The sequence below is a fragment of the Dysidea avara genome, chromosome 12 (genome assembly GCF_963678975.1).
Source record: "Dysidea avara chromosome 12, odDysAvar1.4, whole genome shotgun sequence".
NCBI lineage: Eukaryota > Metazoa > Porifera > Demospongiae > Dictyoceratida > Dysideidae > Dysidea > Dysidea avara.
In genome coordinates, this window is record NC_089283.1 from 18,442,430 (window position 1) to 18,459,242 (window position 16,813).

Below are 16,813 nucleotides of genomic sequence, written 5' to 3' on the forward strand. Positions count from 1 at the left end.
TAGTCACTTTCCTGCTATGGACCCAATGAAAGTCTATGAATTAGGGGGTCAGAAATGTGATACTATATAAATTATTATCCCAAGTGCCTAAGGAGGATAGATTTAGGAGATACTTAATTATGCCAGCATAAGAAAAATGTGTGAACGAGACTGTTATAATACAGCCACTGCATGGAGAATATACCATAGACTGTGAATATTAGGGAGCACACATGTTGAGAACTATTGGTATCTGTGGTGAGAACATTGACAATGTGTCATCACATAATTCAAGCATTCAAATTGTACATGAGCCATCTCTGTTCCCACTACTGTACTATATGCAGTGATACATCCTTATGTATAGCATTCATTATTTCCTAGCTAGCTATCCATTCAATTACTAGGGATGATTATTGCTACTTTATTATTAAGTATTAGTACCATTGTTTTATACATAGCTACACTCCTCTTTTAGCTACCCAGCCATGATAATTCATCATTCAGCACTTCGTTCAGCACATTTAGTCAGTGCATCAGTTTCAAGAAAAGAATGATTGTAGTATATTAATATACATTTCAGGGGCGTAGCCAGGATTTTTTGAAGGGGGGTTCCAGCAGCAGTATTGAGTTACTAGAAGCAGGGGTCTGGTGGCACAGCCCCCAGCCGCTGAGAGACTTTCAATATTTTACTATATTTTATGCAAAAAGTACATTAATTATGATGCATTAAGTGCCCCTGGGATGAAGGTAGTACTAGATAAAGTCACCTAGTGGAAACAGACAGCATAACGGTGATATGATAATGTTCTATCAGCTATCACACAGCCATTTCAGTCTAGATACATCAGATTTGTTTACTACTGCCACTTCATCAACAACTAGGGGTCATAATTACAAGTTATTGTTATTTAAACCTCAAGCAACATCAAGAGTGAGATCTACTTTTTTCACTGTACGAGCCATCAATGACTGGAACAGTTTACCTAATCACATAGTTAATGCACCCACACTTAATGATTTTAAAAATTTTCTCAACAGTGGCTGGTCTAATTTATTGTATGATTATTAATTGGGGCGAGCCTGAGCGAGCCCCACACTAGCGAGTCAACGGTGTAATGGACCCGTTTACAAAAAATTACGATAAGAAACGGAGTCAATGTGTAATGGACCCGTAATACGACAATAAATTACGATATAAAGCGGATACCTTACACTTGCTCCAGCGAAATGATTCATATAATGATAAATCAACGGCGTAGATTACTGCCTTCCCATATTTGGCGATGTGTAATGGACCACATCACGAGAATTACCGGCCTAGATTACTGCTTTCCCATATTTGGCGATGTGTAATGGACCATATCACGGGATTTACCAACGTAGATTACTTCTTTCCCATATTTGGCGATGTGTAATGGACCATATCACGGGATTTACCGGCCTAGATTACTGCTTTCCCATATTTGGCGATGTGTAATGGACCATATCACGGCATTTACCGGCGTAGATTACTGCCCTCGTTACTGCCCAGCCACGTGCAATGGATGCAGATGAACGCCTTCGACGCAGGAGAGAGCAGTACAGGCGCAGAAGAGATAGAGAAACCCCTGAGGATGCGGAAAGAAGAAGGTGTAGAGACAGGGAGTATATGAGACGGCGAAGAGCAGGGATGACAGCGGAGCAGACGAGAATTGAAAGAACTAGAAATGCACTGCCCTCCCCACAAAGATCCTACAGTTGACTTATCAATAAAAGCATCAAGCTTGTACTGATACAGGTAAAATCCATGAGCAATATGAACTATTCATACAACTCGTAAGGTCTATAGTAGTTTGCACTGCCATCAATACTTCAAAGTCATCAGGCTCGCCCCACGATGCTGTTTGCATCTGTCTAGTTAGTTAACTATTATTGTGTATAAGTTTTTGCTATGTAGTTGCAAATTTGTTAAATTCTTTTTGTACAGATCAGGCTTTACAGGCTCCTTGAGCCTTCTTTACCTGTAACACAAATACTAATACTAATAACACATAGAGACACATATAGTAATCTGTAAGTGATAGTTATGTCTCACTGTGGTATAGGAGCCATGAATCCACTGATACAAATGACAATCAAAACAATATAACTATGCAAATATGCATAGCATGAATTCATTTTACATAACACAAGTGATAAATTACTGGAGCTCTATATCTTTAAACACTGCACACCAAAGCTATAGCAGTATAAGGTCATGCTAAGTTTTGCATTATTTTAATGTTGGAATGTCTAAAAAACTTCATATGGACATGGATATTTACATGCATGTTCTATTAGAGTATACCTGACTGCTCTATTAGAGTATATACCTGACTGCTCTATTAGAGTATATCGACCTTTTTAACAAGTTTTGAAAAGAGCTCGTGTTACCTCTGTAAATCCTTCCCTGAGAGATGAATGTAAGTTTTATCAATTGTTGTGCTGTGCCATTATATTGCTCACTCATTTTGTCCTGCCACACTAAATGGTGTGTTAGGATCCTGCTTGCAGAAGTCTAAATTTTACAGGAGGGTTCCTGAACCCCCGTCCCTACGCCCCTGCATTTCAATTTTGCTTAGCTACCCATGCACTGAATTGCCCACAGGAACCACCAATGGTGTCCATACTGGAACATTCTGATGACCTGTGGACATGAAACTAAGCCGTCAGCCTACTTAAACCTTCTACCCAAATCGGTCTGCCATATGACTAGCTATAGTTTGCCACATTCACCAGGCATACTAAGTTGGTTGTTTAGCAGGCAAACAACAGATATAGTGCTTAATATAGACTTTTTACAAGTTTTTGCAATTGAATTCGTCGCCTTTGCGATTGAATTCGTCCCGTTTGCAATTGATTTCGTCGGTTTTGCAATAGAATTCGTCCCGTTTGCAATTGAATTCGTCGGTTTTGCAATTGAACTCGTCGGTTTTGCAGTTGAATTCATCGGTTTTGCAGTGGCGTAGCCAAACCCGGGCAAGCCAGGGCATTGCCTGGGCATCAGACTTCTTTGCCCCACCATCAGCTCCTAGAGTAATTATAAAGATGTGGGCTGGATAGCTCGAGATTTTGCTAAAATTATTACTGTACAAGAATAAGTATAGCACAACTTATACAACACTCACCGTGCCATTTTCGCCGATGTTTCCTTCTTTTTGGCTAAACAGAGATGGGGTTATCCAAGGGATTTTCCCTACGAGTAACTTGATTGTGCACAAATAGAGGAGGCAATAAATAGAAGCAAGATCACGTGATTGCAAAAAACCGCGCAGCATTGTGGCAAGGAGTGAAGGACAAAGAATTGGTTTCACTATAGTGGGCGGGACGGTTTATATTTGGATTAAGTGATCACGGTAGCTATTGGTGTGGTCAAAACTCGGGAGGTAAAGCAGTCTAGAGGTATTTGTGAAATTAGCACCCATCTATCCGTGTGGATACTGCTCAGTTCAAACGGTATGGAGTACTTGTTCAGTCAGCAATTCTTTTCTTTTTGTTTCCACTTTTCTAGGCTAACAACTGTAGTGGCAGAGCATAGTCATCACGTGATAGAGCACCTTGTGCTTTATGCACCTATCAATGTTAAGCCCCACTACCCCCCTCCCGGGCTCACTAGGGGATTAGTGGGGGATTTTGACCTGATTTGATCTGAAACTTTGCCCCACTATTGGGGCATTTGACCGCTCGAAATTTTAGGCGTCTGTTTTAACTTGCAAGCTAAAGGAATTGACCTGTTTTCTAAAGTACCTTACAGCCATACTACATGGAGATTTGACCACTAGTCGTTCCCCCATGGGTGGAGAATTTGATTTTTCAAAAAGTCAAATCCCCACCATTTCCCCCACTACGCCCGGGAGGGGGTAGGTGGGGGGATAACATTGATAGGTGCATTAATTCAAGAATCTTTGTAGTCTGGTATTAAGACACATGTAGCTATAGATGTATGTAATATGTTAGAAGGCCAATAGCTAGCTAGGCGTTCGCTTCTATTAGGTTGATATTAGTCATCTTGCATACAGTAGTGTAGGATGATACATAATGCATTTTAAAAATGTTATATTGATGTCCATGTGAAGATGGGCATGTGTACGTGTGCTGCATAGGAAATGGCTTGCCCACCCATTGCCCAGGCATGGCGAAAAGTCTGACTACACCACTGCGGTTTTGCGATAGAATTCGTCGCGTTTGCATTATTTATTTATTTAAATTTTACAGTGTAAACAACAATGATGTACAGGAGAATTGACATGTTGACATAGATAACGTAAGAGTTGTTACGCTGATGGAATACTGGCATCCTGTGCCAGTACCCAAACTACATTACTTATAATTACACTTTAAGTAAACTTATAATTACTTAACTTACAAATTACACCTAACATAAATTATAAATTACATAATTTGCAGTTACAGGTTGAAAATTACTTGACTAGTGATCAGGACTAGAGATGTTCAAAGTTCATGAAGGAGTTGTTTATACAGGAGCCACAGGGGCATAGATAATGCAGTTTTTGAGAATCAGTGGGGTTGAATTTGTCAATGAAATGTTTACAAAGGAACGATTTTATTTGATTTTTGATGGTAAAAGTTGATAAATTCATGTTAATGATTGGTAAAGAGTTCCATAGTCTGCATATACGATTAAAATAAAAGTGATGTTGTCTGTTGGTGAAAGATGTAATGTGCCTAAGTTTTAGAGCAGAGGATCTTGTTCCGCTGTTTGAAAATGATACATAGGAATTGATATTAAAACTTGAGGTGGGGCTCTTGATGCTGTTAATAAAAAACATAATGTCGGATATTTCTAATATATACATTTAGTTGTTCGATCTTAGTAATGTCCTTCATAAGGTGAGGACGCCAGACTAGTGAGCAATACATGATTTGAGATCTTACTAGTGAGATGTACAGTTTGACTTTCACTGAGGATGAAACTGATTGGCTAAAAGTTCTTCGGATAAGACCTAGTGTTTTGTAGGCTTTGGTAAGGACAAAATCTTGATGGGGACTCCATTCTAGATTATCGCTAATTAAAACTCCAAGATCCTTGTGTATTGGAAGTGAATTGATAGTGGTTCCATTTATTGTGTAAGATGTTGGAAATTCCTGGTTAAACGACAGGTCGAGGGGTCACTAACTCATAAAAAAGGAGTACGAATTTCAAAATCTTGAACAAATTTCCAAAGATTTCACGGATTTCAAAGGATTTCACAAAATTGAACGACAAGTGGCAACTTTTAGAAGGATGAAATGACAGGTGGGTTGTTGAGCTCTAATTGAACAGACAGTTGATATCACTTTGCAAGAGATCCATGTCATTTTGTACTATTATACGTTTAAAGCATTTGATGTCATCAGCAAACAAATAGATAATACTGTAGAACACTGAATCTGGAATGTTATTCATGTATGTGATAAATAATAGGGGACCCAACATACTGCCTTGAGGTACTCCAGATTCCACTGGAAGTAAACAGGAATTTCTGTTGTTAAAAGATACATATTGTCTTCTATTGGTAATGTAGGCTTGAAACCACAACCAAACTTCACCTCCTATGTTAAAGGACGAAAGTTTGGTGAGAAGATGTGGGTGGGAGACTGTGTTGAAAGCCTTGCTAATGTCTAAGTAAATGACATCAAGCTGATTGCGATCATTAAAAGCATTTGATAGAAAAGATAGAAGTTGCTGAACTGTTGATCTGTTTTGTAAGAAACCAAACTGAGCTGGATTAATCTGACATACAATATGATTAGTAATTTTGTTACATATTATTCTTTCTAGTACTTTAGATGTGTTACTCAGTAAAGAGATTGGACGGTAGTTCTTGACTTGAGTGCGATTGACAAGTTAATTAGCGTGCCTTTTTCGATGTAAGGGTTTTTCACCCAAACGCACAAAGCTACCGCAATATTTCGATACCATCGCATCTGTGTATAGGCGTCATGAGATGCAGAAGAAGAGGGAGTATGGTGACCGTGTCCGTGAGGTGGAGTTTGCATCCCTTACTCCATTGGTGTTTGCCACAAATGGGGGCATGGGGAGGGAAGCCATCACATTTTATCGCCGGCTTGCTGAGCTCCTTTCCAAACGTGGTGCTTTATCGTACAGTATAAGTACTTTGGCGTGGATTCGCTGTACCCTGTCTTTCTCCTTGTTGAGGTCAGCGACGATGTGCATCCGTGGAAGCCGCTCCCTCTCGTTTAGATCACCAGATGCTTCCCCGGAAATGGGCCTAATAAAGGGCCCTAGGGACTTTTAGATGTCCCGCTTTTCAGTTCTTGTCCAGCACGTTTGCCTCTTGTGCTGGGGGTGGTAGGAAAGGGCATTACATCTAACCGGGGAAAAAATAATTTGCTTGCTCGCGAGTGACCACACCCATCGCAAATGGCGTAGTAGAGTTAGGAATGTTGCTGGAGAGGCTGTAGCGGAAGAATTGTTGCCTTATAAAGAGTTGTTTACTACTCAAGTGTTGCACTTGAACAAGTTCTTGTAGCAGCTGCTACATGTTTTCTCCAGCTTCCATTCTTGTTACTTACGGACGAATTTAACTGCAAAAGCGACGAATTCAATTGCAAACGGAACGAATTCAGTTGCAAAGCCGACGAATTCAATTGCAAACGGGACTAATTCAATTGCAAAGGCGACGAACTCAATTGCAAACGGGACGAATTCAATTGCAAAGTCGCCAAATTCAAATGCAAAAACCTGTAAATAAGCACTTTTTATATACTGGAGTTATTAGAGCTTACTACCCAAGCACTGGAAGAAAGCTCTAATAACTCCAGTACATACGAGCAGTGGCGGATTTAGGGGGATTTCAAGGTTTCCACGGAAACCCCCTTTGAAAAGTGAATATGCAACAGTCGAGTATTTGGGGCGAGCCTGAGCGAGCCCCACACTAGCTGGTGAAACCCGTGTGTACGAGCGTCAAGTATACGGACATAGTGAACGATCAAATGCGGCGATCATCGTATGTACGAGCGTCACGTTTACGATGATGAACGAGAATGTAACGGTAGAACGTATGTACGAGCGTCACAAACACGGATGGCAAACGAGAATGTAGCGGTCCAAGGTATGTACGAGCGTCACGTATACGGATAGCGAACAAGAATTTACCAGTCCATGCTACCACGTGTGCAGATTGTGCCACATGGCAAGTAATGTGGAGACTGATGAAGCACGAGAAGAGAGGCTACGAAGAAGGAGAGAGCGCGACCGAATTCGCAGACAGACAGAAACACCTGAACAAAGAGATGAAAGGTTTAATATAATCACTTTACAACTCTAGTAGAATTACTCAACCATTTTGTATAGATTGGCTAGGCGCAGAGAGTATGATAGGAATAGATGTACTACTATAAGATTACAGCAGAGTCAGTCAGAAATAGAAGAGAGCCTCAGGACAAGAAGAGAGCAGGCTAGGACAACAAGACGGACCGAAACTGCTGAAGAAAGAGAATCAAGGTAAATTTGCAGGACAGTACTTTGATTTTATTCCTACATGTACTGGTACTTCTGCTACTTCATACAGGCCGGCAAATGTCAGTATCAACATCAATTGATCAGGCTCGCCCCACAATGCTTTTAGCATTTGTCTAGTTTAATTAATTATTGCGGCGTGCGCCTATAATAAGCGGTGTGCGTGCTCAACACTCCGTAAATAGACTTCGTAACTATTTATTTTTCACACTGAAATTGTTGCCAAATGCAGTCTCAGAGCATCTAAATTTCTAAAATTTGCTGGGGACATGTCCCCCAGCACATCAGTGCACACGGTGAATGTGCTTCTTCGCACACTCAGTGGTGCTGCGCAATAATCGTCATGAACTTCCAGAAACTTGTCAATCACGATCGAAATACTCTAATAGAGCAGTCATCCCAATAGAGCAGTCACCCTAATACAACATCAAGCATGTATTAAAAATAGTACTAGTATTTGATTGACAGCTAAAACCGCCGAAAATGCCTCCTCCTGACACCTAATTTTCTAAATTTTCCTGGGGGGCATGCTCCTAGACCCCTGGAATTAGCATGCTCGAAGCATGCTTGGTGTGCTTCGCACACTTACTACTACCACCATAAATTTTGGGTACCCCCAAATGTAGCATCCTTCCACCTCCTATACCCCGGCAGTGGATATGTCTACCTTCTAAACTGGAAACCCCCTTTATAAATTCCTATAGATCCGCCACTGATGAGGGAGTTTGCTATAATACTAGCAGTTACTGTCCTATTATTAGTTTGGCCTCGCCTATTTGCAGAATCTTAGAATCTATCATTAAAGACAACATCCATATTTGAATAATATGGTTTAGCAGCATCGACTCTACCTGATTAAATGGTTACAGACCCAAGGTATATTCAGTATCCTTGGAGAATGACTGCCGAGGTTTCAGTTTAGATGGTGTCTTTGTGATCACATCGGTGAACTCATCCAGGAGACTGGAGGCATAGCTACAAGTCCTCGTAGTTTCTACTTATGGAAATAAAATATCAAAAGTTAGTTTATATGCAAATAAACTTGTTTATATTATATTATATTGGTACAGAGAGTAAATCGAAGACAAAAGAGGAACTCTAGATCTGTAAAGACAGTTAGAATTCCTGTAGACTCTGACAATGGTATTGTCAATAGTCAGGTAGCAAAGAACTTTATAGCAGTCACAATGCATTTCTGCTTCTATTGCTTCATCAGGTGACAACGTTCTTAGGGTGGAAAATAAGAAACAGATTGTATGGAGCTGTGTGTAAATGTTGGAGTGGGTACAAATAAAGTTTTTTCTTACACTGCATGTACCTCATGGCATGTTATACTTTTCCTTTAGTAATATAACTGCTGTGCTGACTAACTTCGTTTTGTCTTAACTGGTGAGATACTGTGTATTATCAGGGGGGGGGGGGGGGGGGAAGTGTTTTGTTAATTTTATTTTATTCATTAAAATTTTTTTTTACCTTTTATACGTAGCTAGCTACTTAAATGGCGGCGTGCGTACATTATTCAGTAGTACTTCGTGGGACTAGCCAAGCGGTTTTCCAAAAGTTCAATTAGTCTCGAAAGAACGTTTGGTGGTGCTAAAGAGAAGGAAAGTTTTGTATTAAATAAATGAAGATCTACTGTCTACTGTACCTTTTACGGAGAATACGGAAGTCACCGGCTACTGAAGTTAGTCGGTCCTGTGTAGTCGCAGCGAAAGAGAAGCAACTAAATCAGCGTATTTTAAAGTGTAACTAAGTGAGTGTATTGTGTAGCCAATGAGGGTCGTGGACTTTAAATAATTGTTACCAATGGTTGGAGGCCGAAAGGTTGCCTTCGCAACCAGTGTAATCACGTGAGGGCAAGCCTTGAAATCTAACAAGTTGGGGACTCAAAATAGACGCCAGCAGTGCGAACGTTACTGTCTGTGTGCTATTTACTACAGTCTATTCTAAACTTTAATTTAACCTTTTTATTCCAAGAACTCCTCCAATCAATATTACGTTCAATAATGCACCATCAATATTCCATTCACTCATGGGATGATAGGCCGGTGGGTATACATCATGAGGACCATCCCCAATGTCGGGCCCCTGTTTCAGCCTCTAGAGGATGCCATCCATTTGAAGCTGATCCTTGCCCTCACTGGCCATGGTGCTTGTTCTGCCTTAGAGCGTGATGTGCTCTCTCTACCCTGCCGCCTAGGTGGCTTGGGTATTGTCAACCCTGTAGACATTGCTGATTCTCAGTTTACTGCATCTATCAAAATCACACACTCTCTGAGATCTTTGATTGTTGCTCAGAATCTACTAGCCCCTCTACCCAACGTTAGTTCTATCAAGGCTCAGATTCATCAGGATCGTCGCTCTACTTTGAGGGGGAGGGCTTCTACGATCAAATCTAATCTTTCATCACAATCCCAAAGAGTTTTAGACCTGAACAGTGAACCGGGTGCTTCTGCCTGGCTGACAGCATTGCCTTTAGCAGAGCAGGGATTCCATCTGATGAAGCAAGAATTTTGGGATGCCTTGCATCTTAGATACGGCTGGAAGCTCCTGAACATACCCAGTCACTGTGTTTGTGGGGTCCCATTTTCTGCGGATCATGCTATGATTTGCAGACATGGGGGCCTCACATTTGTTCGCCACAATGCTTTGCGAAACATCACTGCAGAGTGGCTTTCCAGGACATGTCCCTTGAGCCACCTTTACAGCCACTTATTGGGGAGATCATTGACGTAAGGGTGTTTCATCCTAATGAACCGAGCTACTGCAACCCCCATGTCCCCTCTTTGTATCGACGTCACGAGGCACAGAAGAAACGTGAGTATGGTGACCGTGTCGGAGAGGTTGAGCGGGCCTCCTTCACTCCCCTTGTGTTTGCGACCACCGGAGGTATGGGAAGGGAGGCAATAGTTTTTTACCGTCGTTTGGCTGACCGGGTATCACTCTTTTCACCCTATTTCATAACCCTACAGAACTTAGACAAAAAACGGTGAACTAAAAAGGCGGAAAAAAGTGCAATATTGAAGGGGGATCGAACCCAGGATCCCAGTGTGATGGTCCAGTGTTCTACCGATTATGCTACCGCTGCTAGCTCCCTTGATTCCCTTCTTTTGTATCTTATAAATGTGACTAATGAAATAAGCTGTATATAGTAAGAAGAACCTAACCCTAAAGGTGAAGAAGAAACCAAAGCTGAACTCTAACGCTAACACTACTATAGACGCTTCCCCTAAAGTCTACTACTCGTGGCAACTGGCGCTTATAATTTCCAATCGATAAGCACCGTGGGAGAAAAAGCGGTCTGGCCACGCGAGACTAACTGGACGCTTCCCCTAAAGTCTACTACTCGCGGCAACTACTGGACGCATCCCCTAAAGTCGACTACTCGCGGCAACTACTAGATGCGTGCCCTAAAGTCGAAGAGAGAGAGCAACAACTACAGTAGGCAGTCTGGATGCTTTTGAGCTTAATATTACGTAAGGGTTATGAAAGGTGTTGAAAAGAGTAAAACCCTTGGTGGACCATCGCGGCTCTACTAGTTACAGTCAGACTCTGGCTTTTATCCGATGCACATTGTCTTTTTCTCTACTTCGGTCAGCTACAATGTGCATACGTGGAAGTAGGTCCATCTTGCATCGCTCCTCTGATGCCTCTCCTGAGATGGGCCGCATTGATGAGCACAGGGACTTTTAAACTTTCAGCAATCTGGTCCTTTTTATTCAATTGTCCAGCACGTGCTTTCTTTGTGCTGGGGGTGGTAGGCAAGGGCAGTCCATCCAGCCCGGGGAAATAAAAAAAATAATAATAATAATAAAATCAATATTACGTGGCGGACGAATTTTTTTTCTTCAGATTTTGTGTGTATGTGTGTGTGTGTTCACGTGAGGAGTGTCCAACAATTGCTACCCCCATACAAGTAAAATACGCTATCAACACAGAGGCTTATTTATTTCCATTGTTATAAGAAGGGCACTGAGAGTTTTCAACATAGGTATATACCCTCTCACATTTTTCAATCAACTAATTAAATAGACTTAATTAGATTAGCTACAATGATAAACTGTCCGTATACGGGGAGTATGACTGTCACAAGTAATTACTAATTCACTATAGTTTGGAGACCCATTGGACTCTCAGTAGTAAAGTTCAGTTACTCTGGCATTGTGAGTTGGCACAATTTGTCTAGCTAGTGAGGAGTAATCTTTTAACTAAAGGACTCCTTCCAAGTCTGCAAATGATGTATAGTTATGCCTTGTCATAATCAGACTGTCTTATTAAAAAATTCATGTGTAGGGAGTTCCAAAACTATAGCGTATCGTTGTTTAAATTGTGACAGTGTTCGGATTTATTATTCAAGAAATAATCTAGATCCCTAATAGGTTTAAAGTAGTTGAATTTTTCAAAACTCGGCCATTTACTAAGTAGGAAATTTAGGTCTCTGCTGATGTGTAACTCGACAAGTTGGCAACGAACGGTCAGTTCTGTAATTACAGTATTTACCACAATAGCAGCCACCCCAGCTTCTCCCATGCATCATTCTCATCAAACAGATTATTAATTGTACTAGCAACACATGCGCCCAGAAGCCTATAAAGTTATAGTAAAGATATATGCAAAACATGTATATGGATAGCAGCAAAAAAAATGTACTTCATCACATAAGTTTGAGCAGAGTCAATTATCTGGGTGTCTATTAACATGAAGTATCAAATGACTGTTCAATTAGAGCTGTTAAGAGCTGTGATGAAACAGGTAAACAAATGATTAAACTTTGTAGCTTTAATTCATGACATGAAGTTATATAAGGTTCACTTATTTCTTTGCAAGTACATTGCTGGTAGCATGCACAAATGTGGTTACCTGTAATGAAAGTGAATTTGCAGTGAACTAATTGTTGTCAGCTGCTGCTGCTATAGCTACCACTCCGACTAATAAAATAATAGTATTCCTAAGGGGCTTCATCAGGCCAAATGAAGTAAAATCCCTCTGATTGGCAGCTGTACAAGCAATTAGTGACAAGACAATACCCACCACATGTCCATTGTTGAACAAACCTCTAGCTCTGTATGCATGTTCACTACTTATTGGTGTCTATCAACAGAGACTACACTTGGATGTTTGGTTGATGGTGAAGCATATGAAGAATTGTCCATGGTTCCTTCCAATAGTTCTGATCCATGTGAAGTTTGCCATTGTTGTGTAAGAGAACCAAATTAATGTGTTTAATGTTTGCAGTATAATTTTAGCTTGGAGAATTGGTTTGCAGCAGAATATTTCAAGCCTGTCCCCAACTAAAGTGCAACCTTGACCAAATCGTAATAGAGGAAAGGAAATGCTGTCCAAGATGTGCAGATGGTAAGCTCAAACTTACTCCTAATGAACCAATTGCAAGCAATATATATATTTGCATAATATTATACTCTAAGTCTAAAAAGACCCAAGTAACTTTCTTTTGTGTTTCCTTACAGAAAACAGTGTCAACTTGGAGCAAGGTACTCATATTCATTATCAACACCCATAATTTAATCATGTCTCTAATTCGTTTGTCTAACCAGAAAATGCATTTTGTTTTGTAGCAACATGTGAAGAGAATGGGATCACCTACCAAGATGGTGATGTATGGAATCCCCAAGTTTGGTGTTCTGAACTGTTCCAACTGCACTTGCAAAGTATAAAAAAATGTATTCACATACCAAAATTTTATTTAAATTTCCATATTTAGAATGGAACAACACATTGTGAGAAATTGCCATGTCCTCCAGTAAGAGAATGCACGGCTGATGATCCAATAGAAGAAATAACAATCTACTGCCCAAAATGCAACAGATGTAAGCTCCTGTGACAGCCTATAACTTAGTGCATTAGTTCTCTTCTTTTTTTATCCAGCAAATACTGATGGGACAGAAGCTACCAATGCAAGCAACAGCACATATGCACAACCATCTTTGCAACCAACCGATCCAACTGTTAAACCTTGTTCGGTAGTTGTCATCCATTCCTATAAAGTATATGAAACAATTGATAAACACGTTGACCAAATTTCAATAGAGTCAGTACACTTTGCCAGTGTGGATGTGTACGTGTGGTCAAATGATACAGTGAAAGTGCAGTATGAATCATACTCAAGTAATACATTTTCAAATACTTTTGTCAATTCAATACATTGGAAATACAACTCAAGGTAATAATAGTAAAGTCATATGTCACATATGTAATTAATATATTCCTTAAATACATATTAATAGAATTGGTACAAACTGTAACTGACTGGTTTAATACTAAGATAAAGAAGCATAACCTGAACTACTGTAAGTATCTCTGTTCTTCAATAGTGTTAATGCTACTACAGCCAAGTGAACATGACTCAGATGAATCAAGTGGCTATGGTGATTGTTGACAAACTTTCCTCAATTTTGTACAAGAACCATTGTGAAGTTATAACTTTTGTATTTACGTACTTCTTGCTTATTTATAGTTCATGTAGATGTACAAAACTGTATTTAAACGACTGACTATAAAATTATAAAAAATACTACTGCTGTCATGAGGTATATCAGTGTTATGGCAGTGAAAAACACCCATAACATAATGCTGTCTCAACCACATAAACCAGATAGTGCTAAACATATGATGCCATGTGTGAAAATCAGGTTTCGCATTATAGCTGTTTATAGTTTAGTAACTATGCGACTAACCAAAATAATTTGAAATTTTAACTAGTGAAGCCCCATATCTTTCGGAAAGTGTTGTCTTTAATATGAGTGATAATCGTTACAGTGTAAATAGTTCAACTATAAGTGGTGATGATTTTCAAGTAGCCAATGCTGACAACAAACATAATGAACATCTAAACTATGATAAATTTTCCCCTCCAACACCCATTGAAGGTTGCAACATTGACTATAGAACTGCATCAATGTCACACAAAGATCATCAAAATCAAATGGCGACTGTTCTACAGGACTATACAGATGACTCCATGGCTAAACAGTCAGAAGACAATGATGGCATGCCACCTGTTGCAGTGAGTGTGGATACTGGTGTCTACTCTACTTCATGTTTCGGTGATAGTCCCATCCCACCTCCTGATGGAGGTTATACTTCTTGTAGTATCCCATTGATAAAACTACTTCATACAATTCCACAGGGACTCCTACATCTCCCACTTTGCATCATGGTGACCAGTCAATGCCTTTTGGAGAGTATGTTGATCACAGCATACAGTAGCACTGCAACACAAAGCAATATTGTATAATGAAAACATATCATATTAACCACTTTATCATTATGTGCATACAATATGCACAATTTCAAGTACCATAATATTCTTGTATATAAAATCTGTATATGCACCATCATGTTGTGTACTGCACTGAGCTATTGTGTATGTTACATAATAATTGTTACACCATCATTCATGCAATGTGATCATCATTTAGTTGATGTCTGCTGCTATTATAAGTAGTTCAAATGGATGGTAACTTTTGGGCTAGTTGAAGAATCTCCTGTTTATATTACATATTTATGTGAGTGCATTTACTTGTTTGTATTATCTTAGTTCATTGAATAAAGTAATATACTTAATTCAGTTAGTCACAAATAGGATAGTTTGTTCAATTCCTGCGGTTCATTATACAACTATAAACCATAATTGAGAAGCATTCCACATTTCATATACAGTGCAGATTATTATCAAAAACAATTTGCCTACTGCTATATAAAAATTATACAAGCACTGTGCACTGTTAACACTGCTAAATGCATCTGTCAGTCTTTTCTAGCCTTCTTTTGTAAAATAGCACACATTGACATACATTGAGTCAGTTTTACACCTGAAAATAATGTGGCATTGCCTAACCTTTCAGCAGTTTGTGTATTAGATTGGCCATGCAGCTCCTTGGTTAGTAATGCACAAGTGTGTAGTGTTCGGTTAGTAAGAGAAATACTTCCCAATACAACCGGCACACTAACTAACAGGCAGGTAAAGCTGCATCTTCAACCTATTGATTATGAACAATACTAAAACTAGACTACAGTTAGCTGTAGCTATGTGCCTAGCTCCAGGGGCATAAAATGCAAGACACTGAGAACCCTGAGTGTGTGGTATACAAAGTATAATGATCATGTGGCTAACCGCTTTTAGGGGTTGAAAAAGGTGTTTGATCAAATTTTATTTGAGTCCATTTGAGTAGTCCAGTCCAGTGAATGGATACACCCATCTGTCACCATTCATAGATATCCTGTCACTTTGTTGGCATGGTGATTGATTCCGTTATAGGTAGTATATACTATGTACGTAGCATATTATATCTAATCCAAAACAGCCAAGTTGTAAAAAGAGTGTGGCCCCCAAAAAGGCTATTGTGAAAAAAGATGTGAAATCCAAGGTGGCGGCCAAGAAATGGCTGTGATGGTAGGTTAATAGCAAAACTTTTAATAATGACAATTCAGGTGAATTTGTGTTGCCTCCTCTACTAGGATTCAACACCAAATTCACCTGAATTGTCGTAATTAAAATTTTTGCCATTAACTTACCATCACAGCCATTTCTTGGCTGCCACCTTGGATTTCACATCTTTTTTCACAATAGGCTTTTTGGGGGTTGCACTCTTTTTTTTACAGTTTGGCTATTTTGGATTAGATTTCACTTCTTTTTGTATTAGCATACCCAAAGCTGGCCTATGGATAGCTCTGGGGCTTTTTAACCTAGCTATATTTTTTTTCTTTACCACAGGAAGAAGAAAAAGATGAAGCAGATTTTATAAATACTTTAATTCTGATTTTATCAGTAAATGTACAAATAATATATACGTATAATACATATCCCCCTCCAAAAACACTTTTGCTGTAAAAAAAGGCTCACCCAAGAAACTACAAGTACTTGAAAAAACAGCTCAGCTATAGAAAAAAACTAACAGGCAACTGAAAGAGCTGATATCTGGAGCAGCCAAGAATCAATGTTACTACAACTACCAAAGTTTTCATGCTTGGCTGCAAAATGGGTAAAACGAAAGTAACTGCAGCCATGGCAACCAAAACAGCTGATATCTGAAGCGGCCAAGAATAAAATATATGTTGATACAACCAACTACAATTATTAATGAAGTTGTATATAACATTAAAATTAATGTTAATCATTCAACTGTGCTCTATACATTCATCCCTGCTACATCATGAATTAATTCTTTGTTACTCTAATTGGCTGGTAATTTGGCTGTCTTTTTCAATAGTCAGTATAGAGAAAAAAAGGCGGTAAGATTACCAGCCAATTAGAGTAACAAAGAATTGATTCATGATGTAGCAGGGATGAATGTATAGAACACAGTTGAA

General features: G+C 39.4%; 2 protein-coding genes across 4 annotated transcripts in view; one reads left to right on the plus strand and one right to left on the minus strand.

Moving 5' to 3' along the window:
* The window catches only part of LOC136241871 (uncharacterized), a 45,043-nt gene extending 43,373 nt beyond the window's left edge, over positions 1-1,670 (minus strand). The window contains exon 1 of the mRNA XM_066033255.1: positions 1,190-1,670. The gene's annotated coding sequence lies outside the window, so the exon portion shown is untranslated. The remainder of the gene's footprint in view (positions 1-1,189) is intronic.
* On the plus strand, positions 1,063-13,988 carry LOC136241874 (uncharacterized). 3 transcript variants are annotated; one of them, XM_066033258.1, is made up of 8 exons: positions 1,063-1,759; positions 12,585-12,682; positions 12,730-12,838; positions 12,952-12,975; positions 13,060-13,152; positions 13,206-13,311; positions 13,370-13,664; positions 13,816-13,988. In XM_066033258.1, the coding sequence occupies exons 3-8, from the start codon at positions 12,836-12,838 to the stop codon at positions 13,838-13,840; spliced, it is 546 nt and encodes a 181-aa protein (XP_065889330.1). In that variant the 5' UTR covers positions 1,063-1,759; positions 12,585-12,682; positions 12,730-12,835; the 3' UTR covers positions 13,841-13,988. The 3 variants fall into 3 exon arrangements, with proteins under 3 accessions (XP_065889330.1, XP_065889331.1, XP_065889329.1); XM_066033259.1 differs by lacking the exon at positions 1,063-1,759 and adding an exon at positions 8,983-9,236 and having other exon boundaries at positions 13,729-13,988; XM_066033257.1 differs by lacking the exon at positions 1,063-1,759 and adding an exon at positions 8,983-9,236.
* Positions 13,989-16,813: the final 2,825 nt, after the last annotated feature.